Source organism: Vipera ursinii (genome assembly GCF_947247035.1).
Source record: "Vipera ursinii genome assembly, chromosome: 4".
In the NCBI taxonomy this organism is placed as follows: domain Eukaryota; kingdom Metazoa; phylum Chordata; class Lepidosauria; order Squamata; family Viperidae; genus Vipera; species Vipera ursinii.
In genome coordinates, this window is record NC_139514.1 from 57,291,648 (window position 1) to 57,318,311 (window position 26,664).

Genomic DNA, 26,664 nt, shown 5'->3' on the forward strand with positions numbered 1-26,664 from the left:
TCCCTTTTCTAAACCCTCGTTGCCTCCAAGCATTGGGAAGCATCACCTCGTCAGCCCAGGGTGGAGAGGTACAACTGATTATCATTAGCATACTGATGATACTGCACTCCATGCCAGTGGATGACTTCACCCAACAGCTTTGTGTAGATGTTAAACAGAACTGGGGAGACTGTACCAAGGAAAGGCCTCAATCTCAATCTCTCCCTTCTAACCAGCAATGAGTGAACCCAAAATCAAGGAGAGGAAACCACTGTAACAGGGTAGCTGTGGGGGAATTGTACTGTACTGAGTTGCAGAGAGAGAAGTGAAGAGACAAATCAATACTGAATTGTTAGTATACAGGAAGAGGCCCAGAGAAGGTCTTCTGTAATTCTTCACAACATTTGTCTGATAGATATGCAGTGTACTTTAATCTGACAAGATTCTTATTTATACGCAAAAAAGCAATAAAAAAACCTGTTTTGAGCAATTTGTCCCGCTGTGCTTAGTTTCCCCATGCCATACAGTGCCTCCCACTCCTAATCCTTAGCTGGCCCAGAATGATATTATGTTCAAAGACCAGTGATGATCTCTTAAGCAGGGGGTGGGCAATTGCCTCCTTCAAGGCAGACAGAACTGTCCTCTCTCACAGAGAACCATTTACCACCACATAGGCTCAACCACCTGCTATCTCCAAGCAGACCTTAATCGACCAGAAAGAATGGGGACTTAAAACATAGGTGACCAAACTCACAGCTCCACTTCATCAGGTTCAAGTTCTTCCAAGCAATACCATACCTCAGGCAACTTCTTGTTACTACAGAGCTGAATTCCAACTTTTAAGAAATCTGAGCAACTTTATCTGACAGGTGCCTAGAATAATCTTCAGCATGGCAAGAGTTCCTGGGAATCCCCCTTACAAAGAAGGGACCAGGTCACTGTAAACAGGGTCATTGGCTGGCTCTCTATGGATGCAATAAGGGCAGAAAATTAAATAGATTTTGTTGCCCTTATCAACACAAGTAATCCTTAAGGAAGATTCTTACCCATGCTTGTTTGGATTCACTATTTGTTTTCCTCCAGTTGGGTACCTCTTATGCCATTTCATCATCTGAACCACCTATGAAAACCACAGAACCCTCCATAATCCATGAGCATAGAGATGATGCACAGACTTGATCTGGTCCAAGATTGCTCTCTCACTCCAGGAGACAACACAGACCTCAGTTGAACTGTGTACCAAAGCACAATCCTATGCTCCCAGTGAAACTGAATGGGGTCCATCAAATGCTTAAGGCACACTGTTTAAATAGATCTTGCCTCTATTCAAGGAGGTGCACCACCAGAGAACCTTAGAGCTTGCAGGGAGCTATTGGTACATGGCAAGGGACTGCTGGAAACATTCCCCAACTGCAAACCACATTGCCACAGCCCAAGATAAAAACTAAGCCTAAAATAGGGCCTTCTCTGTAAGCTGAGCCAAAGATGATTGGCTGAGATCCATGACTGCCAGTAACATTTGATCTGCCTTGGAGTCTATACCCAAGAACAGCAGGCCCAAGTCCCTAGAATCATAAATCTGCAGAACTCCACTGCCAACTCAGGTTACTGTGCAGCAGAGAGGGTGGTACACAACCAACAGTTTCTTCTGATCCCAACAGCCTAACTTCACAAACAGGGCTTCATACCTAGCAATTTCTAGAGAGGAACCCTGAAAGCGACTAAGATTTCCCAGACCTCGGCCCCAACCCCGAGTTCATGGATGACGCCACACAAGAGACGCAGCTGGGCAAATCTCAAAGAGGGGAACCTCCTCCACCAGGCCCAGCCAACAGGTTTGAATAATGCAAACAAAGTCAGCCTTCTCGCCCAGAATTTAATTGTGGATGAGGAAAGTCTTATTATAGGCTAACTCTATATTAAGTAGTAGCAGCTGGGTGATTACCAGGCTTTGGGCAGAGCATGGTGAATGGAAGGGAATATCAATACTAAAGCTTGAGGCCACCATCCATGCAATTTCCACCCTCCATTTCCTTTCTGTCTATTGCCTGCATCTTCCCCCCTGATCACGCCAGACTCCCTCAGCCCAAACTGCTTCATCCCCAAGCCAGAGGACCCCAACGTTCTAATCCACCTTTAAGGGCTGACCAGTACTGGGAGGCCTTCTGCCTTCCCCTGAGCATCTCTTAGTTTAGGCTATTGCATCTCCCTTTCCATCTGCCATATGTCAAGCAATAAATTACTCCACACAACCTGCCCTGCTCTCACCTGGGATAGAAGAGCCATAGCCGAGAAGGCAAGGTTAACACAGAATAATACATCTCTGCAACCCTGCTGTTACACAGGGGAAAACAGTAACAGTAGCCCAGAGGACATCCCCAATTCTTAACATTGTCAGAGTCACAAACTCTTCAAATGGCACTGGGAGAGACAGATCCAAACATTAGATGAAAAATTGCTTCAGCTGGCTGGCGAGTTATATGCAATTGGGAGAAAAGGTGAAGCTATCCAATGACTGCTGTTCTAATTGGCTAGTCTGAACACGGGCCAGTGTCCCTCAAAAGCCTCCTGCCTGCTCCTGCTGCCATCCCATGGCAAATCCAGAGACTAGCATTATCAGAAAACACAGGCATAGCCTCATCAGGCATAGCCTCATCCAACAGCCCAAAAGTCTGATCACAGATCTGTCTTTGCTGCTACTGTTGCTAGCGTACCACAGTTTGCCATTTTCTCTAAAAATCATCAAGAGCTGAGTAGCTCAGCCAAGGCCACAGCCAAAAACTGATATGCAATGTGCTGGAGAACCAACTCACCTGAGACTTCCCCTACTATTCTAGCCAATCCAGGTAAAAATAGCAGCTCTGAGCCTACAAATCCAGCCAACTCCCGATCTCCAAAATGCTAGGTAGCTCTGCCTCCCCGAGGCTTATCGGAGGATGCTGCATTGTTGCAGATGTCCTTAGCTTGGCCATCACAACCCCAGCTCCCCATCCTCATGGCCAGGATGAATGTAGGGTCTATACACCTAATTACAAACTGTCCATGACAGTATTTTCTAACGCCATCTTTTTTATAGGGCCACAATATACTAGATCTCTTTACATTCTTTACTATTTTATTTATTATATTTCTATTCCACTTCCAAAACAAAAGCATACATTAAAACAATATAAAAATATATTCATTAAAAAGATAAAGAGGAAAGGAATACAAAAACAAAACAAAATGCTTATTCAGAAGTAATACACTGAAAACCCAAGCGAAGAGAAAGATTTTTCAAGAGCTGTAACAGTAAATTTATTTCAGGGAAGAAAACTTCCCAGAATGCAGATATCGTTACAGGAAGCCTTGCCTAAGACTATAGGTGGTCCTTGACTTATAACCGTAATTTGAGACTAGAATTCCACTATTAAGCAAGGTGGTTGTTAAGTAAGTTGCACCCGTTTCTACAACCATTTCCTCCATGGCTGTTAAGCAAATCATTGCAACTGTTCAGTGACTCACATGGTTGTTAAGTGAATCTGGCTTCTCCCATTGACTTTTTTTGGTCAGAAGCCAGCAGGGAAGATCACAAATGGCAATTCCATGATCCTGGAATGCTGCAAATGTCATAAATACATGAAAGTTGCCAAGCACCTGAATTTTGATCATGTGACCATGGGGATGCTGCAACAGTTGTAAGTCTGAGGATCAATCATAAGTCGCTTTTTCAGTGCTGTTTTAACTTTGAATGGTTGCTAAAGGCATGGTTGTAAGTCATGGAGTTTCTGTTTAATATGGCAATCAATCTTAGCAAATGCTGTAGATCAGGAGTCCCCAACCCCCGGGCTGCAGCCCACTACTGGGTCGTGGTTCATTCAGAACTGGGCCACGAAAGCAGTGAGCGAGCCTGCGCACAGCTCCACCTGTGCTCACAGCAGGCAGGCAAGCACAGGCAGCCTCATTTGTGCGAGAGGCCGGCTCATGTGGAACCATTCCCTTTCCCCCCCCTACAGCTGGTCCACAAAGCCTGGAGACTGCTGCAGTAGATCACTCCTCTGGTGATATCAGTGATTTATTGGGTGATCTATTTAGGGCTGCACATATTAAAAACAAAGGCCTGAACATGACATGGTAACTAACTAGCAATCATTAATCCACATCCCCTCATCTGAAATAATCAATTTCAACTTCATTTGTATTGGGGTTGCTCAATATTAAATTTAAATACGAGGCCACTTCTTCAAATAGGCTAAACTTTTTTTAAAAAAAATTGAGTATTTCTGTTAAAGGCATTAAAGCAAACAGAATGCAGTGAAAAATATAACAACTATCAACATAAAATGTAAAAATAAAAACGCAAGCATGAAAATACAGAAAAATATCATGTTTAGAGTAAGTTCATTTTTATTTTAAGCTTAAAATATTTTATATGCTTGTATTTATAACTTAACAAAGCACAGCATATAGGTGCATTCTTTATTTTGCTTAAACATTATTGTACATTATTGCATTCTAGTATTTTTTTGAAACTGTAAGCCTTTACCATTAATTTATATAAAATCTTCAACCACAAAAAAATTAATAACCTTCAGTCAATACAAAAATGGTGTACCTACCCTTAAGGATTCCTGGAATGAGGAGGCCTGGTATTGTGCATATTTAGCAATTGTAGACTGAGATTTGCTGCTTTCACAATGCCATGTTTTTTTTGTTCCAGTAGAATCCCAGTTTTCATCTGATGGTTGCAATAATTGTGTCCTTACTTCAACCAAGTGTTCATTATTAGCTTCTACCAAAGTTTTGGTAGAGAAGAGTCCCAGATCTAAGAAATAGGAAATGTGTTTAATAAAACTAAAAGCTTTCCTAATACAACAGCAGAAAAATTTACAGACATTGCCAACAGAGATTACAAAAAATATTGCATTATTCCTAACATAAGCAAATGCTGTTTTAAAATATAATAACACGTCTCGTCACAATAATGTCTCTTTAGCAAATATTCATAAAAATATTCCTTTGCCCCAAATTTATTTTTTATTTATCAAACATACCTAATTTAAGAGCTCCAGCAAGGCCACGTATTACAGTAACAGGATTGTTTGGATTTGTACAAAATTGGTGTAAAGGTGGGAAGAAAGCATCACGCTTATTTTCCAGCTATAAAAATAGAATTTAACACTGTAATTCAAATATCATTGTTATTACAAAATATAAAACTGGATTTAGTCCTTTGATTATATTTCAAGGATAACTTCATGATATTAATGCATTAAAAAACAGTGCAACAATAATCTTCAAAGAAAATATAATCAGATGTTCAGAGGGCCTATAAAGTTTCATAATAATTCAACATATTGTGTATAGCTGGAATTTTTAAAGTGCCTAAGAAATAATAAATATTATTATACTTGGAAGAGTACAGAAATAACCCTATATGATAACTTTTATACAGAAATATCTATGAATAAGATAGGATATTTATAAGTATAATATTCCTTTTTACTGTAAATTTATTTCCCTAATTAATGTCTTTAAATAATGTGAATATGTAAGCTTTCCTGAAAGAAGTGTGGTAAATTTGTTTCTGTGTAGAATGTTTTCTCTTTTGAAATCTATTTGAAATGAAATACTGGGATGATAACGGAAATCTTATTGTTTTGGAAAATCTGAAATAAAGTAGCTCTCTGTATTAAATATACAATAAGCTGCAAGAATAACAGATAACTGAAAATATATCCAATACCATAAACTAGATTTTGTTTTTAATAGGCACTCTCATACTTTTTATAACCATCTCCAGACAATACGTACATAAATACTAGGTGTAGGTGGATTCAACTTATCCTTTGGCAAGGGAGGATATGGAGGTGGTGGTGGTTTTGGAGGAGGACATTTATCCAATAAAATGCTACTGTTTGATAGGCCGTTTTTCCCCAAATTCCTAAGAAACAAAATAGTTAAAACCTGATAAACACACAAAAATAAAGACCATGTATTACTTTGCACACAAACTGCAGATATCATTTTTCAGCTTGGAAAAATATATTCTTGATATATTTAATAAAGGGCTTCAATATTTGTTTAGTTAGAAAGGCATTCTTTATCCCTCCTTAGTTTGCAACATCAGACATAAAAGCTGAGAGCTACAAAGCAGAACAAAAACTAACAAAAAAATAAATTGTGATTGTTTATAGAGAACATCCTTTTTATCTACATGTGTGAAAAAGTACAAATACCATGGATTTACACTTGTGAATAAAGGATGTCCAAGTCAATACCCTCATCTTAAGAAGCACTATTATAATTAAGGAGATACAATATTTTACATATTACATAAGGATAACACTATTAATGAAACAGGAACAACTGTCAACTTCAAATTATTCAACTTTAACTTTTAATATACTTTATGAAACTTGGAAAATATTTTGAAATATTTTAAGGAATACTATATTTTCATACGTAATAATTAAACTTTCCTGTTACATATAATTTAAAAAATGCCTACCAGATTCACTATCATAACTAGAGTTAACTGTGGAAGATGTTCTTCATTTTATACTTATTATTCTATACACCTGAAAATTGCCAAAGTTGGGAAACATTGTTCTAATAGAATCAATTTATTTCCTTATTTCAACATTTTCCAGTAAAACTTGCTTTGGAGTACACTGGAAGAATTCATGGATAATGTTCAGTTTCTCCTTCCACCGAAGGAAGCTGATGTAGTTTGCTATGATATGAACAAATAAAATCCAACTTTCTATTTTAAAAACTCAATAAACAAATCAATGTCAACAAACAACTTTGAATTAAGTTGGATTTTTCAGAGTATAGCTATCAATGGCCAATTGATTTTCTAGAGGCAAAATTAGGAGTCAAAGATTTCGGGTTACTCATTATTTGTACTCTATTAATGCACAACTCTAGAGATTTCCCTTGCCCAGACTGCCACAGCTTAATACAATATTGCATTATTGTTTTAAACTATGGCAATCTGGGCAAAGAATAACTAGCAGCTATATCAAGGCACTAGCCAACTATATTTTCCCCTCCTTAATCCTTTTTTTAGTAAAATACCTTTTTAGTAAAATACAAGAAAAATTATAGCACTCAGATTTTAGTAGCTGGCATATGACTGTGTACATCAAATATGGGTCTAATAGAAAAATACTATTAACCATTATTTAGCCCAATTCACAAGAAAAAGACCTACAACTGGAAGTATACATGGCTTAATCTTTTTTGTTTAGCTCAAGAAACAGCATTGCTATATTCCAGTAGCAAACTGTTAAGAAACTGCATTTTGACAGTAAATATATTTAAAAAGGTAAGGTAAAGGTTCCCCCGCACATGCATGCTAGTCGTTTCCAACTCTAGGGGCCGGTGCTCATCTCCGTTTCAAAGCCGAAGAGCCAGCGCTTGTCCGAGGACGTCTCCGTGGTCATGTGGCCGGCATGACTAGACACCAAAGGCGCACGGAATGCTGTTACCGTCCCACCGGAGTGGTCCCTATTTTTCTACTTGCATTTTTACGTGCTTTAGAACTGCTAGGTTGGCAGAAGCTGGCACGAGTAACAGGCGCTCACTCTGTTATGCGGCACTCGGGATTCAATCCCCCAAACTGCCGACCTTCTGATCGACAAGCTCAGCGTCCTAACCCACTGAGCCACCGCGTCCCTTCAAAAAAGTATATTATGTTAAGCTTAATGCAGCAAAACAAGGTGAAATCCACAACTTTGTTGTCTGTGCTAGGGGCTTGCTGGAGAATCCCGGATTCTAATGAGAGGAACTCAAGAGAGAACATTTTCTGCAGAAGCTCTCTTCCTGTGGCATTCTTTCCCACCAGTTATAGAAACTTCACCCTAACTCCTGGAATTTATGAAGCTTTTAAAAACATGACTTTTAAATGCGTGTCTGGGGACTGAGATGAGAATAGATGATGTATTTGAGTTTGGATGCATTAAGTGTTTTGATGTAGTTTTTCTGTTTTATATCAGTTTTACAATGTTGAATTTTTGCTGATAGTATTTATTATTGAGAGCAGGTTTGGTGTAAAGGTAGTCCTTGTTTGGCGACCACAACTGTGACTGCTAACTCTGTTGTTAACAGAAATGATCACTAAGTGAAACCACAACTTTCCTTATGATATACTTCAGCTTTCCTGTGCTTTACAGATCTGCGAAGGTCATAAATGTGAGGATTGGTCATAAAATAATTTTTTCATCATAACTGTGAACGGCCTCTAAACAAGAATTACCTGTAGTGCATAAGGTACCCTATAGAACAGGGGTGTCAAACTCAATTTCATTGAGGGCCGCATCAGCATTGCGGTTGCCCTCAGGGGGCCGGGTGGGTATGGCCAGGGTGGGCGTGGCCTACTGGGTGGGTGTGGCTAGAGTGCGTATGGCCTACTGGGTGGGTGTGGCCAGCTCTACATCGTTCGCATCAAGGGTGCCTATGGGGGCCTGGGCAGGAGTGGGACAGATCTGAGGGTCTTTGGCAGAAGGAGGGTCTCTGGGCCAGGGCCAAGGCAGTGGGGGCCGTTCCCTCACTGTTTCCAGGATGGCTTCGGGAGCCGCATGAAACCACTTCGTGGGCCGGATCCGGCCCCCGGGCCTTGTGTTTGACATGTCTGCTATAGAATATTAATGTTAGTCCTGCCTTGGACATGAAGGCAACTGGGCAACTTCGGGCTAATACTTTTTCTAGGAAATAGGTAATACCAAACCACCTCTGAATATATTATTATTATTATTAATCATCGCACAGTCAGCCAGATGTTTAGACTGGATTTGGCATTTTTGTCTACCTATCGAGTCCTTACCAAGGATAGGCAGATGTGGATGTTTGATGGTATTACAGATATCGTCGCAGGATGGAAGCAGTTCCTAGTAAGGCCGCCTTTTGCAATTGACAAATGGCGAATTTGTCAATGCCAATGGTGTTCAAGCAGTATTATTATTAAAATGGATTGTACGTTTTGCAGTACAGGTAATCCTTGACTTATAACCATTTGATTAATGACTGTTCAAAGTTACAACAGCATTTAAAAGGTGACTTATGACCAGTCCTCATACTTATGATCATATGCACTCATTTACAAAATTTAGACAACATCTTCACAGCTAGTTCATAATCACAGCATCAACGTTACTCTATTTCAGTAATGGATGCTAGAAGCTGAATAATTGTATTTCTCCATTTTGAGCAGCTATCATCCAGTTTCCAATCTTCCTTTTGTGAGGAAGGTTGTGGATCTTAAGGGAAATGAATTATTCAAAGCCATTTTGTTGGGTTTCAGACTGGGGTGTTTTACGGAGATATGCTTGTCAATTATCTTTGGCCAGGCTAGGGTAGGGTGATGATGTATCCATCCTTTCAGTGCCATTGATCAGACTATTGACTTGGCCCAAATGCAAGGGCTGAGAATGGGAAGAACTGTGCTGGAGTGTTTTACATCCTTTCCACAGTATTTGTTTCCAATCTGTGTTGATGGGAAGGGAGTGACTCTATCTGTGATCCCTCACTTGTGGGGAAAATTCTGGACTCAACTCCTCTCCTCTTTAATCTTTTAAGAAGAGACTGGACAATCATTTTTCTCCTATAGGGTTTCCTGCTTGAGCACAGAGTTGGACTAGAAGATCTCCAAGGTTCCTTTCAACTCTGTTATTCTTTAACGTCTATATGAAACCATTGGGCAAGGACATCCATCAGTTCAGAATTCTGCATCTCAACCATGGTTTGCGCAGGTGAAGCTGTCCATATACTAACTCAGGTCTATAGCCTAGACACTATTCAGGTCTGGCTAGGGAGGAACAAACTTTAGCCCAAGCCTGAGAAGCTGTGGCTGTTTGGCCCCCTTGGATTGAGGATAATTCCATCACTGAATTATAATTCCATTATCTTTCATTGGTTTCACTTTCCTATTAGAGACTAATATACTAATGTTTTTGATGGGCAGGACACAACAGTGATCAAGAGAGCCTCTGTATAACTTCATCTTGACTACTGCAATATGTTTTATATGGGACTGTCCTTGCAGATCATCTGGAAGATGTAGCTGGCTCAAAATGCAGCAGCATGAGCAGTAATGGGCACTCCCCCCCCTTTCCCCACATCTGTAGGGTTAAATTTTTGGATCACCAGATGTTGATCCATTGGTTGTGGCAGAAATTGACTGACCAGCTTGTCACCTGGCATTGTAAGTTGAGAGTGACTGGCCCAAAGTCACCTGGCTGACTTTCATGTGTTAAGGTGGGACCAGAATTCAGTCTCCTGGTTTCTACCTTGGTGCCTAAACCACTAAACTGGTTCTCAGTAATGGGCACTCTCATTATGTCCGTATGTCGTCACTGCTTCATAAGCTGCATTGGCTGCAAATTCACTTATGGATGCAATTGAAGGTGCTGGTTGTTACCTATAAAACCCTTCATGGTGTTATCCCAGCTATCTGATGGACCATCTGCTTCCAGATTTCTGTCCACCTGGCAATATTCAGACAGACTGGGTGTGCTCCAGGTCCCCTCAATTAAACTTTGTCACCTTGTAGGACTGAGGAAGCATCCCTTCTCTGTTGCTGCCCCTACTCTCTGGCACAGCTTCACCTGAGAGATACATGGGATGCCCACTCTTCTGGGTTGTTCCCAGGTCTTAGAGGTTTTGTTGGTAGATTTCTCTAGCTTGTAGCAGAACTCAGCAACATAATACAATTGTATTTGTATAAGAAGTGGTAACTCAATTTCAACAATTTCACATTTAATATCCTTCAATAATTTATCAGTACCTATTTTTCTATTATTTCTCACTCCTACATGATTCATCACTTGCAATATTTGTTTACAGTAAATTCTTTTAATATACAGCACTCTACCCTGTACTCTACTGAGCTGTGCTCTTTAATGTAATTGTTCTGAAGAAATATATTCATACAAATAAATTTCTGTATTTATTTGCTATATTTCTATACTTCTCCACACTGACATTTTATATATTTAACCAGAAAACAAATTGTACAGTAAAATCTAAAATAAGCTTAAATAGCTACAGAACAGAAATGAAATAAAATCAGATTCAATTGTGAAGAATTTATAAAACACTGACAGCTCTTTTTAATACAGAAATAAATACCTTTGGTGGGTAAAATATCAGAGCAGAATCCCAAAGCAATCCTTTACAGATAGTCTGTGGGTTATGACATATCATTCAGAGACCACTCAAAGTGGTGCTGAATGAATGGAATTTATGACCAGTCCTCACACTTCTAGCTATTGCATTGTCCCCACAATCATGATCTAGACACTCAGTACCTGGATCATGATTACATCACAGTAAACCATGGTCATGTGACTGCAATTTCTGACGTTATATACCAACTTCCCACAAGTAAGGTTAATGGGGAAGCTGACAGGAAGTCAGAAGTCGTAAGAACATGAGGTCTTTGCTTAATGACTCACACGGTCCTTGAGTTATGATGCCAGAATTGCCAGACTATCAGAATTGTTGTCGCTAAGCAACAGAGGCAGTGATAGAGTACTATTCAAACATTCACAAGAATGAAATATAGCCAATGTCTTGGGGGGCTGCTACTAATTTTCAAACATTTTTTGTGTTTACTATGTTCACCCATATTTATATTCATGAGTTCATTCCTTTCCGATTCACAACTGGGCTTTTATAGTAATGCTCTCATCGCCATATTCCCTCACTGTCACAAAGATGTTTAGAATAAAACAGAGAGAAAATTGAACTTGCCTATTAAAATATATGCACATCAGGTGCAAGTATGTGCTTGTTTTAAGAGTTATGGAAAGCTAAACCAGCTTTATTCTCCCCTGAAGTTTGCAGTACGGACTATGTATTAGTAAAAATGAAACATTATAGTTACTGGAGATATTAAATTTTTAACCATGAATACATAAAGCCAAATCTAAAAACCTCCAATATTTGTATGAACTGAAAGGAATGTTTCTTTTGAAAGAATGGAATGTTTCTTATTTTATTATTTATATTTCACATTTCTGAACTGTCCATCCTCAAAGAGGGACTCTTTTTTCATTTCTTTATTTATAACAATTTAGAAAATGTCTTTATGTTGTTAAGGCAGGATGCATCATGACTGTCTGCTCTTTGAAAAAATAATCCAAAGACTCTTTGGGTTTATGAAAATAATTCTACAATGTTATAGTTCCAAGAATTAATTTTTATAATAAAACCTTCAGACCAATCATGACAATTATTAAAATCCAAGTTGAAAATACTGCAAATCCTATAATCTCCAGAAGGATGTCATCAAAGCCTAGAACTGGTTAAAAGAAAGATGGCAGAAATTTAACTATATACCTCCATTTAAACTTTATCCATACCCCAGTAGAAACTTCTATAGTCTTTTTGTCAGGTTTTGTCAAAAAAGGAGAAATTTTCATCTTGGGAGGAAACTATTAAATATATTAGCTAACTTTGAGGCAAAGATGTAATATGAATGCATTTTTTAAAATATATGCCTATTACATGGAAATTCATGCATAAACAAAGCCTGTACACCCTATTTCTGCAGAAATATTTTAGCAGTTTACTAACAAACAGGGATATCTATGGAAAATTATAATGAACTATTGCTACTGTTCCCTGAAATCTTATACAGAATTTTATATACAGATATGCACGATCTGTATTTTTCTTTTTTAGTTTTCTATGCAATCTTTCATTTTTTTCTATTGTATTAATAGAAATGGTTAAAAATCTAAAAAAAATGAGAATTGTTGACGCTACCAAAATATAAAACCAAAGAAAATATTTCCTACTCCAGAGTCATTTTTTGGTGGTGAAGGCGGGGGAAAACTGAAGGTTTTGAATGTTTATAGTCTCTCTTTAGTTATTTCAAGTAATTTCCTTACTTCAGAAACAGAAAGTTTTAAATTTGTACTTTTGTGATAATGCTAAACTTTAATATTAGAATTAAGGTTAGTGTCTGCATTTAAAAACGATGTTTAGTAATATTTTGTCCCAAAACATTCAATTAGAAAGAATTGTGAAAATGTACATAGTTAAAACAGAGTTTAATACACAGAATGTAAAACTTCTCTTTTTCCACAAAGAATTACAGTGCTTTCTTCAACCTTTTAGCCGTGCAATTCTGTTCTTTTAGGGCAGTGTTTCCCAACCTTGGCCACTTGAAGATGTGTGGACTTCAACTCCCAGACTTCAACTCTCTGGGAGTTGAAGTCCACACATCTTCAAGTGACCAAGGTTGGAAAACACTGTTTTAGGGAACAAAACAGCAGGCTCACATAGCTACAAAGAACTGTTTTCAACTCCAAGTGTTTTTTAAGTTGCTGCTCTGTTCTCCTGAAGAAGGAAGATAACCAATTCCTTGTTTCTAATGGAATCTCTAGAGCAGTTAATGTATTGCTGTTCAACACCACTACCTCATTCTTTAGATGTCAAGTCAGGCTGGCCAGAAGTCAGGAAAAAAAATTCTACCAATCTCTGTAAAAGTGAACAATAAACCCCCTAAGTGTGGCCCAGGACAAAAAGAACAGGAATCAAAAGTGTACTTTGTGCCTAGCTCCATGCAGAGAAGGCATGTTGGGAGAGGAGACTCCTTCAACTTCAATAAAACCAATCCTTTCCCAATGATTTCAGTGGGGCAAAGGAGAATATGAATATATTTATAATGGTAAAGGTAAAGGTTCCCCCGCACATGCGTGCTAGTCATTTCCGACTCTAGAGGGCGGTGCTCATCTCCGTTTCAAAGCCGAAGAGCCAGCGCTTGTCCGAGGACGTCTCCGTGGTCATGTGGCCGGCATGACTAGACGCCAAAGGCACACAGAACGCTGTTACCTTCCCACCGTAGTGGTCCCTATTTTTCTACTTGCATTTTTACGTGCTTTCAAACTGCTAGGTTGGCAGAAGCTGGGACGAGTAACAGGCGCTCACTCTGTTACGCGGCACTCGGGATTCGGCCCGCCAAACTGCCGACCTTCTGATCGACAAGCTCAGCGTCCTAACTCACTCAGCCAGTGCGTCCCTTTGAATATATTTATAGTGGATATAAAAAGTCTTCACACACCCCTGTTAAAATGCCAGGGTTTTGAAATGTGAAAAAAAAAAAATAAAACCAAGATAAATCACTTCAGAACTTTTGCACCTTTAATATAACATAGAAGCTATATAATTCAATTGAAGAACTAAAATCTTTTGCTGGGGGGAAATAACAATAAAAAATGTAAAAAGATCAACACTGCAGGGATCTGCTGAAAAAGCTTTTGATCAATTGGATTGGCAATTTTTGTTGAAAGTATTAGATAAAATGAATTTTGGGGATAAATTCTTACAACCAATTAGGGCACTATATCAAAAGCAAACAGCCCGTATAATAGTAAATAGTAGTCTGACCGAAGTATGTAACATTGAAAAGGGTACAAGGCAGGGGTGCCCATTGTCACCTTTACTATTTGTTTTAACATTGGAGATATTACTGATTAAAATACGGGATTTGGAAAGAATTAAGGGAATTCAAATAAGAGATCAGGATTATAGACTGAGGGCGTTTGCAGACGATCTGGTTGTTATGGCGACCCAGCCAGAAAATTCTGTTGTAGAATTGATGGAGATAATAATGCAATATGGGAAAGTTTCTGGATTTAAGGTTAACATATAAAAACCTAAAATGTTGTCTAAGAATTTGATAGTATCACAAAAGGCTGCTTTAGAAGCGTTAACGGGATTTGAAATTGTCAAAAGGGTTAAATATTTGGGGGTATATTTGTCACCCTCAAATGCAAAGCTATATAAAAATAATTATGAAAAGCTTTGGGGAAAAGTTCAAAAAGAATTGGATAGTTGGAAAAAACTACAATTGTCTTTATTGGGAAGAATTGCAGCAGTGAAAATGAATGTTTTGCCGAAATTTCTATTTTTATTTCAAATGATACCTATTCTTAAAAAGGATTTAAACTTGGAGGAATGGCAAAAGGGTATTAATAAATTTGTCTGGACAGGGAAAAGGCCACAAGTTAAATTTAAGATTATGCAGGATACGCGTGAGAGAGGTGGTCTTAGAATGCCTAATTTTAAACTATACTATGAAGCTGCTGCTTTGTCAGCGATAAGTGATTGGATTAATCTAACACAAGTGAGATTATTAAATCTTGAAGGTCATGATTTGCTATTTGGTTGGCATGCATACCTATTGTATGATAAGAAGGTGGATAATGTGTTCAAGGTGCATATTTTAAGACATGCTCTGTTGCGAGTTTGGAAAAAGTATAGGCATAAGCTAAATTATAAGATACGTTTATGGGCAATACCGAAACACGCAATAGAAAATATAAGTGTTGGGTTTAAACATGATGTGACTACATATAAGGAAATTTTAAGTTTGGAAAGGAATGTATGGCATTTGAAGCCGTATAATATCTTACGAGAAGAAAAGATTGTTCAAACTTGGTTTCAGTATGGGCAATTACAGGCCAGGTGGAAAGATCAGAAAATTGGTTTTTCAATGACTGATGAAAATTTGGTAAAGCAAATCAGAAATCAAGATCAAGCACATATCAAACGGATATATCTTGCATTGATAGAAATTGATTCAGAGACAGAACTTGTTAAAGATTGTATGATAAAGTGGGCTCAGAATTTTCAAGAAGCCATTACAATGGATACTTGGGAAAAGATTTGGGTGAGAAATGTAAAATTCACGCAAGCTCAAAATTTAAGAGAGAACTTTTATAAAATGTTTTATAGGTGGCATTTAGATCCTAAAAAACTAGCAAGTATGTATCCGAATTGCCAGCCTAAATGTTGGAGGTGTGGTGGTGAAGATGCAACGTATTTTCATATATGGTGGACCTGTAAAAAGGTTAAAGCATTCTGGATTAAAATTTGGTGGAATATGCAGAAGATATTTAAGAAAAGGATAAAGTTTTGTCCGCAATTGTTTTTACTGGGTATTACTACTGACACTACTGTTATGGACACTAAGTTGATGTTGAATTTAATTACGGCAGCAAGACTTTTAGTAGGGCAATATTGGAAGAAGGAAGAACTGCCGACTATAGAAGAATGGACTTTAAAAGTTTCCAACCTGGCGGAAATGGCGAAGATCTCAGTGTATTTGAAAGACCATTCGCAACAGAGATATATTGTGGAGTGGAAAAAATGGATTGATTACATCCAGAATAAATATGGGACTAAAAAGTTTCATTTAGCATTTGAATAAGTATTGATGTGATATTTATAGTGCTTGTAGTTATTTTATAAGAGTTAAAGTGCGATAGATTTAATAGTTTATTGTTGTTTGCATATGGTAGATTATGATTGTTTCTACTTTTATACCTTGTATTTAGCTCTGGGAAGTCGGGGAGGGGGGAGGGTGAGGGAGGGAGGTGTTGGGGAGGGTTGGGAAGAGGGGAGGGGGTGGGAGGGGTTTTGTTTTGTTAAAAATAAAATGTACTGTAAAACCTTTCAATAAAAAAACAATAAAAATGTACACTACATTGGTTGCACAAGTGTGCACAGCTTCTTATAAGTAAGAATGTGGCTGTGTTCAGAATTAACCAATCACATTCAAACTGATGGTAAATAATGGTCAAGACTCACTTACCATCAATTAAAGTGACTCTGTTCAAGCCCATATAAAGTTCAGCTGTTCTAGTAGGATTTACTTGATTTACTGGTATACTAATTTACTAAGATTTACTCAGTTGCCTCTTATACCAAAAGCCATGGTCTGCAAAGAGCTTACAAAGCATTAAAGGGATCTCGTTACTGGAAGGTATCAGTCAGGAGAAGAAGAAAAAAAATCCAAGGCACTGGATATACCATGGAACACAATGAAGACAGACATTACTAAGAACTGGATGTTCCTCCAAAATGTATGAAAAATCAAGAAAAAACTGCCTACAGTAAAATTAAAAAAGCAATAGGAATTTCTGTCGAGTACTGGTTGTGTACCACGTATGGCAACACTCTCCTTATATTCTTCATATATCTGGGCTGTGGGGTAGGGTGGCAAGACTGAAGCCTTTTCTTACAAAGAAAAACATCCAAGCCCCGTTACATCAAATCTACATCAAATCTGATAAAAGAAATCTACATCAAATCTGATAAAAGCATGTGGGCAAACGTGTTATGGTTTGATGAGACCAAGACTGAGCTTTTTGGCCATTTTTCCAAAAAGTATATTTGGTGCAAAAACAATATTGCGCAAAAATGCACCACACAGTGAAATATGGAGATGGGCAGCATTATGCTTTGGGGCTGCTTTTTTTCAGCTGGGACTGGGGCTTTATTTAAAGTGGAGGGAATTATAAAAGTTCCAAATATCAGTCAATTTTGGCACAAAACCATCAGCTAAAATGCTGAAGATGAAAAGGAATGTCACCTTTCAATACCACAATGACCCAAAGCGTATGTCCAAATCAACAGAACAATGGCTTCGCCAGAAGATCAAAGTTTTGGAATGGCCCAAGTAGAGGTGGGACCTAAATCCAATTGAAAATATCTGAGGTGACCTGAAGAGGGCTGTACAAAGAATATGTCCTTGCAATCTGTCAGATTTGGAGTGCTTGTGCAAGCAAGAGGGGACAAGATGTGCCATGCTGATAGGCTCCCACCCCAACAGACTGAATGCTCTCATAAAATCAAAAGGTATTTCAACAAAGTATTAGTTTAAGGGTGTGCACACTTATGCAACAACATTATTGTGGTTTATTTTATTTTATTTGCATTTTCCCCCCCTAAAAGATTTCAGATTTTCAAATGAATTATAAACCTATAGGTTATATTAAAGGTGGAAATATTGGTCTGATTTTTTTTTTACATCTCAAAAACCTGCCATTTTAATAGGTGCATAGACTTTTTATATCCATTGTATATATTGCCATTTTCATTCTGACTCCTGGTGACTACTCCATTTCTTCAGCCAGAATTTTCAATAACATTGGGTGGGGGTAAGATTGCTCTTCAATTACATTTTCAATACATATCCAAACATTTAGTTATTGTATATATTTTCATAAGTTTCATTTTTAAAGGTGCTCAAGTCAGAACACATATTCATTTTCACTGGGACATATACGGTAATTAAAAACAGATATCTATTATGGTACAATTTAATGATTTTTGTTTCTTTAAATAAAATTTAAAGTATTTGGGGGATATACAGTACATACAATATAAAATTCTTACTTGCAATTAAAGAGTTTGTGCACTTACCTGCATGCTTTCAGGACCTCTGCAGAACTTGGATATATAGATACCGACATAGATGGTATGATCGGGGAATTAGGTTTGTGTCCAGTAAGAGGAGGATTGATTTTTATGGGGCTCTGAGAGTCCTCCAATGCTTCTCCATTAACTGCATGTCCACTATGAGGGCTGTTAAGGCTGGTAACACTGTTGGTGGTAGTCTGTTCAGTAGATTTTGGAGAAGGTGTTGCTGTGGAAATGGCTGAAGATGGTGAGGAGGCAACAGAATTCTCTGTCTTTGTATGAACAGTTGGATGGATGTTATTGACTTTGTCACAGGTTCCAGTACCCACATTGTTATTGGCTTTTCCCATCAACAAGGCAGAGAGCTGAGGATTGTCTGAACTAAGTAAACCTGGTGACTTTGAATCTCCATGGCTAGGGCTAGAAACAGCATCTGCCGTCACCTGATGGACATGATTAGGAAGTCCTTCTACACTGGCAGTGCTGTTATGTGTCTCTCCAGAATGCCTGTTTATGTCAGGCACTGCTGATGTATTTCCTGAAGGCTTGCTCTCTTTGGTTAAGGTAATGCCTTGTTGTCCACCTGAGGTAGCAGTGTGAGAGGGGAGGTGATTGAGAGCAGCCCCCTGTGTTACTGAATTGCTAGGCATGGTAGGATGTCCATTTTGATTTTGAATACCAGTGCCAGCTGCCTGGAGATGCTGGGAAGGCCCAGTGGAAGAGAGAGGTCGTTCACTATTAGGACCTGCCAAATGTGAACTCTGACTTTTTTGAAGCCCCTAGAGAGAAGAAACATGATTTTATTTAAATACCTAAACATACATTTTATGGCTTAGGAATCAGATATAACTTCAACACTTTCCCAACAGTTTGTTCAATATTTTGTTCTTCAACAGTTCTCAATATTTCAACTTGCAGTTTGAAAACATGAATTTCAAAAGCCTATTTTGAAAAGGAAGTATCAGAAGATCTCTCCTCATATCTCAAGCATCATCATCATAAAATAAACTATAACACAAAAGTCCACTCTCAGAAACAACGTGGGACAAATGGTAGTTATTATAGCTCAAATTCTAAAACTGTGGAAAGCATTAAAAGGCTTAGCCATCTGGATTTATAGTGGAAATTCATCTGCCTAAGTTAAAGTCACAAATGGTAACTTGCAAAACTTTTATTTATTAATTAAATGTATACACCACCCATCAACAGTTCTGCAAGTTGCCACTGGTGACTAATAAAAGTTGTCTTTAACTTAGGTAGGCAGCAAGTTGCAAACCTCTGAAAACCAAGCGTGCATGCATAAATAAATGAAATGCTTTTTGTGGGTATCTGGATGGAGAACAGCAACCTTTAACTGAACCTTGGCAAGACTGAGTCACTTTAGGTTTTAGGACCTTCTTGATCAGGGATCTCACCATCTTTGGTACTGCATAGGATGCACTGTCTCAGAAGACCTGGTGCACAATCTGGAGGTCCGTCTGGATTCACAACTCCTGCTCATAGAAGCTAGGAAGGTCTTTGCATAGCTTTATGTTGTGTGCCAAAGTTGGATCATGATACTTGGGTCACAGTTATTCGTGCCCTGGTCACCATTTGAATGAACTATTGTAATGTGTTCCACATGGGGCTGCCCTTGAAGAGCATCTGGAAGCTTCAGCTCCTGCAAAATGCCACAGCACAGGAAGTTATGTGTACCCTTAGAATGACACATCACACCTCTACTCTGCAAACTGTATTGGTTGGAGGTTTGCTTCAGAGTTCAAGGTACTGTTTTTGACCTTTCAAGGCCTACATGGCATGGAACCAGGTTATTTGAGGGACTGCCTCTCCCTGTTTACATCTACCTGATCCATTAGGTCCAGCAGAAGGGGTATGTTATAGGCCCCATCTGCTAAAAAGCTTCATGTGACAGCACACAGGAAGTGGGCCTTTTCTGCTATGGCTCTCACTCTTTGGAACAGCATTTACCCCAAAGTGAGATTAGTGTCTATCCTGCTGGCATTCAAGAAATCTCTGAAAACCTGTTTTTTTGTTTTCAGCAGACTTGAGGTTCCCAGTGAAATGGGCAATCTGCAAGGTAGTTATTTTGTACGTAAATGCTGGTCTGTTCTATTGGTTAATTGGTTTTAATTGTTTTAACTGACAGTTACTAAAAGCTGCCCAGAGTCATGTTGGTGAGATGAGTGGCTATATAAATCTGATAAATAAAACAAACTCATGGTTTATTAAGTCTATTTTGTGGCCTTTGGACAGAGCTGGCACAATTTCATCACTTTATATTATTGAGCAGATTTCATAATTCAAAGAATATATTACTTAATAAATTATGTGTATTCTAACCCACTAATTAATCCTATCAGCTTACAACTTATAGAATTATTTAAAAACTTTATCTCCACATACCCCAGAACATAATTTTTGTCTGCTCATCTATGGAACTTTGGATATCCTTTGATTTTTTTAAGGTACACATTGCAAGGCAAATAATCTCACATGCTTACAATAAAGCTCTCTGTATTATACACGGATTTATTCCCACCAAAAAAAGAACTGTATATAAACCTTTTTAAACAGAAACCAATTATTGTAGATTACAATTACTGTACAAATAAAAGTCAAGGATCAAAAGACTTAGAATTTAACCATCTTTACATATTAAGTAGACAAACTGATCATCAGTTGTAACCATACATTTTGCAGAAATTCTGACCATATGAGAGGGGAAAAAAATGTCAAAAAAGCTCTCAAAATAAATAACTTAAATATACCAATAAATCTGAGAATTAATTCAGGACAATTTAACACAACTTTTATTAAACTTTATTGAAATAAGTATACAGCAAAACATCAGCAATAAAATAAATTTTACTAAGGCTATCGGGCAGACATGTCAAACTCATGACATCACGTGATGTCAAGCGACGTATCGGGACTGTTTTGCCATTGTCGGTAAAGGGATGGGCGCAGCGTCCGCGTGACGCATCTGGCCCACGGGCCAGCAGTTTGACACCCCTGCTATTAGGGCTTTTTCTCACTACCAAGAATGCTCTATTTAATGTAATGTACTTTGATTATTGTTTTAAAGTGAGCAAAGCTGCAAATCCCGTTCCCAGTTAATTCCTTTTCTTCCTTGAAGGAGAAGGAAGGCAAAGATTTAATATTAGAAAGCATAATGAAAGCCTTAATGGGTATACCAAAACCTGGTATACTTAACAGGACACTCTAAATCTTAATAACTTATTCTAATGAATATTTTTTATTGTGCAATCAACTTAAAATGATATAGCCCATCCTACTTCTATTTGTATAGTGTTTAAATAATGGCAAAAACAAATAAGAAACTAAACTTGATTAAACTTCAATGCTTTATTAATTGGTTTGCATACTATAAAAAGTGGGGATAGGAGAATACTTACATTTCTCCTTGGGCAGAGATCTGTTAACAGATTTGGCATAATTTTCCCCAGTTGCAGTTGTTGCACTCACCTAGCTACCTGATGTAACTCATGCCTCTCCCAACTACCAGCAAACCTATGTGCCCATAGGAAGAATTGAGACATCTGCCTAAGATACAGCATGAATGATGGAGCCACATGAGGCACAGGGCAGGAGTTAGTTGCAGACAAGTAGAGCAGCCATCCTCACTGAACAGTGACAGAAACTACTGCTCTGTGGCTTGATTTGAGAGTATAAAATTTCTGTTTAACTTCAGCTACATTTCAGCAAAGTGCAAGATCAAACGAGTCCCCCTCTGCATGTTGTGTGAATCTAGACATGATCTACAGGTAGAACTAGAAATATATAGTCATTCCACCTCTTTGCCCAGCTTCAGCTGGTTGCCAATTGTAGCCTTTTCTAGGGTCCACTACACCGAGGATAGTCACTCATATCCTTGTCACCTGTCATCCTGCTTGGACAACTGTAATTTATCCTACGAGCGAGCTGCCCTAGAAGACCACTTAGAAACTTCAACTGTGCAGAATGCAGCTATGTGTGCCTATGGGTTGGTCCTCTTTTTGTTACATTACATTGCTGCTGTAAGAGTTGCACTGGCTTCAAGTTGCTGGATGGTACTATGAAGCCCTATATGAACTGAAACTTGAAATTGTTGAGACTGCCTTTTCTGTGTACAATCTGCTTGTTCCAAATATCTATGAGGGTTTTGGCAGAAGTTGGTGTCCTCTGTGGGAACTTCTCCCTAAGAATAGTTCTTTATAACAGGAAGAATGTTTCCTTTCCTGATAACTTCCCAAAAATTGTCAAGACTAAATTATTCTGGAAGGCCTCTGAAGACTGATAACTAGTTTATACTATATTTTGATATCATGAATAATTAGATTGTTTTGGGATGGTTAATTTTGACTAATATATGACTGTTATTAAAAATTTATACTTTTTATTATACAACTTTAGTTATATCCTCCTAGAGATAATTCTTTACACAAAGTGGTCTACAAGTCCCATAGGTTATTCCAACATTTTACTTTCCACCTGGAGCCCAATAACCAGCAATAGTGCACATTATTCTTTAACCCCTTTAAAACACCTGCATATTTTACTCCTTGCAGGCCCAGAATTTGTCTTTTTAATTCTTTGGAATTCTCCTCCCAATCTCCCAAATCATAGATACAGGTAGGGAGGTCATCAGCTGTGTATAATGAAATGTATGTACTCCAAAATTATTGCAATTTACTCAATGTCTTTTTGGAATCAACAGCTCCAAAGCAGCTTGAATTTGAATATTGTTCAGAAAATTCATTAATTCCAGCAAACTGGGATGTCAACTGACTAGAAAGTGACTGATTGATTTGCTTCATTTCTCTTCAAAGGACATAATTTCACTCAAAAACTAAGAAGGGAAAAAGGGGAGAAAATAGACTGGATCATCCTGGATTGGGATGGCTGTCTAGAGACTTGAAATGGATGTAGTGAACTTAAGTAAGCCACAGCTCCTGACTGTAAGTCCCTGCAGTCTCAGAGCTAGATAAGCTTAAAGGCTGCTCTGCTGAAAGATGTGGGGGTTGCAATCAAGCTGCAGAGGAACAAGAAAAAGGAAGGGAGAAAAAAACCGCCCTCAAGTCTGTGGAAGAAGCACCCGTCGGAATTAAACTTATCAAGGCTTGTACACCCTTCTATACTATCTGGCTGGGATCCAGCTCATTTTTTTTCAGGCATGGTACCCTAACTGAGAAAAAAGGAAGCGGGCAGAGACTTCCAAAGTACAGAATTATAGAATGCCTATTAGTGAAAAGTTGGATAATAAGCCTCAAATTGCTGCAGCTTGACCTACATTCTTTCTTGGTTTGAATTTTTTATAAAATTAGGTTTGAGTTGGTTTGAACTGCATATATCCAAATAGTCTGATTTTGTTTTTAGTTCCTAACCCTGAATGCTTAAGGTTCCAGGGAGAATAAACTACAGCAGGCTTACTTTTATCATTTGATAGTCCAGTATTTGCTTTCAATTACTCATGTCAGCTCCGGACCTCTCCGTTTACAAGAAACTTTACCACAAAGGGAACAGTATCTTTCTATTATCACTTTTCTCAGTAATAACTCCAAAACTATCTCTAGCAAATTAGAAGTGTTATCTTTTTACTGAATGTATTTTTTCTAACAAATGTATGCATGAATTAGTATTTCCCCAAAATGTTTGTAATTTTAAATTTATTACTTTGAGTTCTACACAACTGTTATTTTTAATTATTTTATTACTACTATTACTGCTGTAATTTGAAATTGATGTTAACTGCTAGGGGAAAAAAAACCAAATGGGAATATTCAAAGCTACAGTTAACTTTTTTTTTCATTCACTTATTTTTTAAAAAAGCTCTCCCAATACTTGGCAAGTTCCTATCAAAACGAATTGGCTGATATTGTCATCTCAAATTGCAGTAGGTAATGTTACGTCTCTGTAATTTATTAAAATTGTTGTTTCAAATGTTTTCAGAGAGGTCTTAAAGATCTTCTTAGGATCAAAAAATGCCATTCCTTCTTGCACGTAAAATATAGCTGAATCAATGCATCTTTTCATACAATGGTTTACCAAGACAATTAAAGATTTAGCACTGGCATGTATGTTACATGCTAAGCAGGGCTTATTTTCACTGTGTATTGTATATTTTGTGAACTGGGTTTAGTTTATTAGTTTATGATACAGTATATTGTGTGAATCTAGAAAAGGATATAATTTAGAAATAAGGTCAAAAGAAATTTAAACCATTCTTTAAAGAACTTTGTCCTGTGATGGAAAAATGTATTCATTTAATTTTAATTTTCTCACACTCTTACATTATTAAAATTCACATTTTTGTTATCTTTATGAAGAAATCTTCAATTAGAATGAAGGCTACTGCTAAGCTTGTAAGCCGCCCTGAGTCTTCGGAGAAGGGCGGGATATAAATGGAATTAAAATAAATAAATAAATTTTAAATTAAATACATAAAGTTACCACATGAGCCAACAGTTTTCTTTGCTTAGCTTTCCCAATTTATAATCTTCAAATTTGAGCACGTTGATTTTTGCCTAATACTGAAAAATCTTTTACCAGCCTAGTGTGCATTGGTTTTTGAAAAGCATCTACATTATAATTTTTTACATCCATATCTTTGCTAGGCAGGCAATAGTAAACATCGACAGCATTTGTCTGTCTACTTCTCTCTCAAATGCTTTTATACTACAAGTTGAAACCTGTCTTGTTTATTTCTCATACTGAGTATTAGTATTTATAAAATGAAATCTAATAAATCCATTCCCTATGCCCTCCAGGAATATACTGTCTCCACTCCTGAAATGTCTTTTTTCTTTGTGAAAAGTCATGACTTGTTTCTTCTGTAAGGGTTTGATATGTGTTCTTGAGTTTCAGCAGCACAAATTTTTATTGTCTCTTGTTTAGTGTAACATATGTTCATCAGACCTATTCCTTAAAACTGAAGAGTGGATTCTTAGTCCTTTTAAAAATGTTACATAGGGGAATGTAAAACTACAATTGTGATTCAGAGGCACATGAAATGCCTCTTTTAACCAGAAGATGATAAGGACTTTTCAATGTACGGAAAAAGAAAATTTCACCCCAAAAAAGAAGATGTAAACGTGCCATGTCATTCTGAGATTAAACAGCCTAATACTCATATTAGCAGTTCTCTCCAGCTACTGAGAATTTTTCTTCTGTTACCTTGTAGTGCCACCACTAAACTGTAATCACATGGATATTATTACAATTCACATATCAAGTCACTCCATTGCTTATAATTCCCAACTCCTTCATCAATCAACTCTGTATACTCACAAGGAACGCTACCAATTTAAGAGAATCCAAGAGGAAAATCAACATGGCTAAATCAAAACTCTTATGTACAATATATTAATTATAAAGACAATGCTCTACTTGCAAAGGGGAAATTTATTGTTCATAAATCCATTTGGTTTGTGAATTCAAGCCTACTAAAAAATATTCAACTGGAAGGTGGGAAAAGGCAGGAAAGAACTAGTTTAGTTTTAGGTTGGAGTTACAGTTTGTATTAGCGAGTTTGCAACTCAAAAGTTTTTATACAATATCTGTATAACGTGTGTAGTTTATTATAGCAAATAAAAGAAAATCAGATAAAAGAAAAATGGGAAGCTGGAAACCATGAACTTTATCATTCAAATGGCTTATGTATATGTGTGTGTGTGTGTGGGGGGGTCGCCCTTAAAAAGTATCCAGAAGCTTCAGGTGGTACAAAATGCATCAGTATGGGCAAGTTATATATGCTCTTAGAACAGTGTACATTACACCTGAGCTCAGCAAGTTGTATTGGTTACCAGTTTGTTTCTGAGTTCCAATTCAAACTAGCGACCTACATTTGGTAGGCCCCAGGAGACATGTCTTCTCTGTCATGGCACCTGCTTTTTGGAATATTCCCCTCCCCCAAAATTAGATTAGCTCCACCCCTTTCCATATCCTGGAAGGGTCTCAAGATCTGATTATGTATCATTAGGCCTGGGGCTCTCAGGCAACTGGAGACACGTTTAGTTGGCTTTACTGCTGAGCTGGCTATTTTTATCCACTCTTCACCTAGGTTTGTATCTCTGCTTTTATATTATTTACTTTTTAATGTGGTTTTTTATATTTGTATTGTTTTTTTATATGTGGTTTTGTCCTAGAGTCACCCTGGGAGAGATGAGCAGATATTTATGATTGATAAATGAATCTCTCACTTCCCATTTGCCAGATTATTAGCACAGGCATGTTCTCATTCTGGTTAGTCCTGGGAGTGGACTCACTGTTGGCTCACCATCCACATATTTTGTGGGACCCAGGTAATATTCCCTTCAGTTTCTTTAAATAAAAGCCTCATCGCCTGCATGGGCTCAGACTCCATTAATCACTGTGTCATATGAGGAGGGCTCTCCAATTTTGCTCAAATATTCAAACTCTGCTTCTTGTAGTCTAGTGCTTTTATTAGAAGATTGACAAATAGGATTGGATAGCGGTAGATCGTTCTTT

At 37.7% G+C, this 26,664-nt stretch overlaps 1 protein-coding gene across 5 annotated transcripts in view; it reads right to left on the reverse strand.

Moving 5' to 3' along the window:
• The window catches only part of KDM6A (lysine demethylase 6A), a 167,951-nt gene that overhangs the window by 29,003 nt on the left and 112,284 nt on the right, over positions 1-26,664 (reverse strand). For all 5 annotated transcript variants that reach the window (XM_083362452.1, XM_083362453.1, XM_083362450.1 and 2 more), the window contains 4 exons: positions 18,181-18,956; positions 5,773-5,902; positions 5,013-5,118; positions 4,578-4,783 (listed from right to left, as the gene is read on the reverse strand). In XM_083362452.1, the coding sequence (XP_083218578.1) occupies positions 4,578-4,783; positions 5,013-5,118; positions 5,773-5,902; positions 18,181-18,956 (1,218 nt within the window). The remainder of the gene's footprint in view (positions 1-4,577; positions 4,784-5,012; positions 5,119-5,772; positions 5,903-18,180; positions 18,957-26,664) is intronic.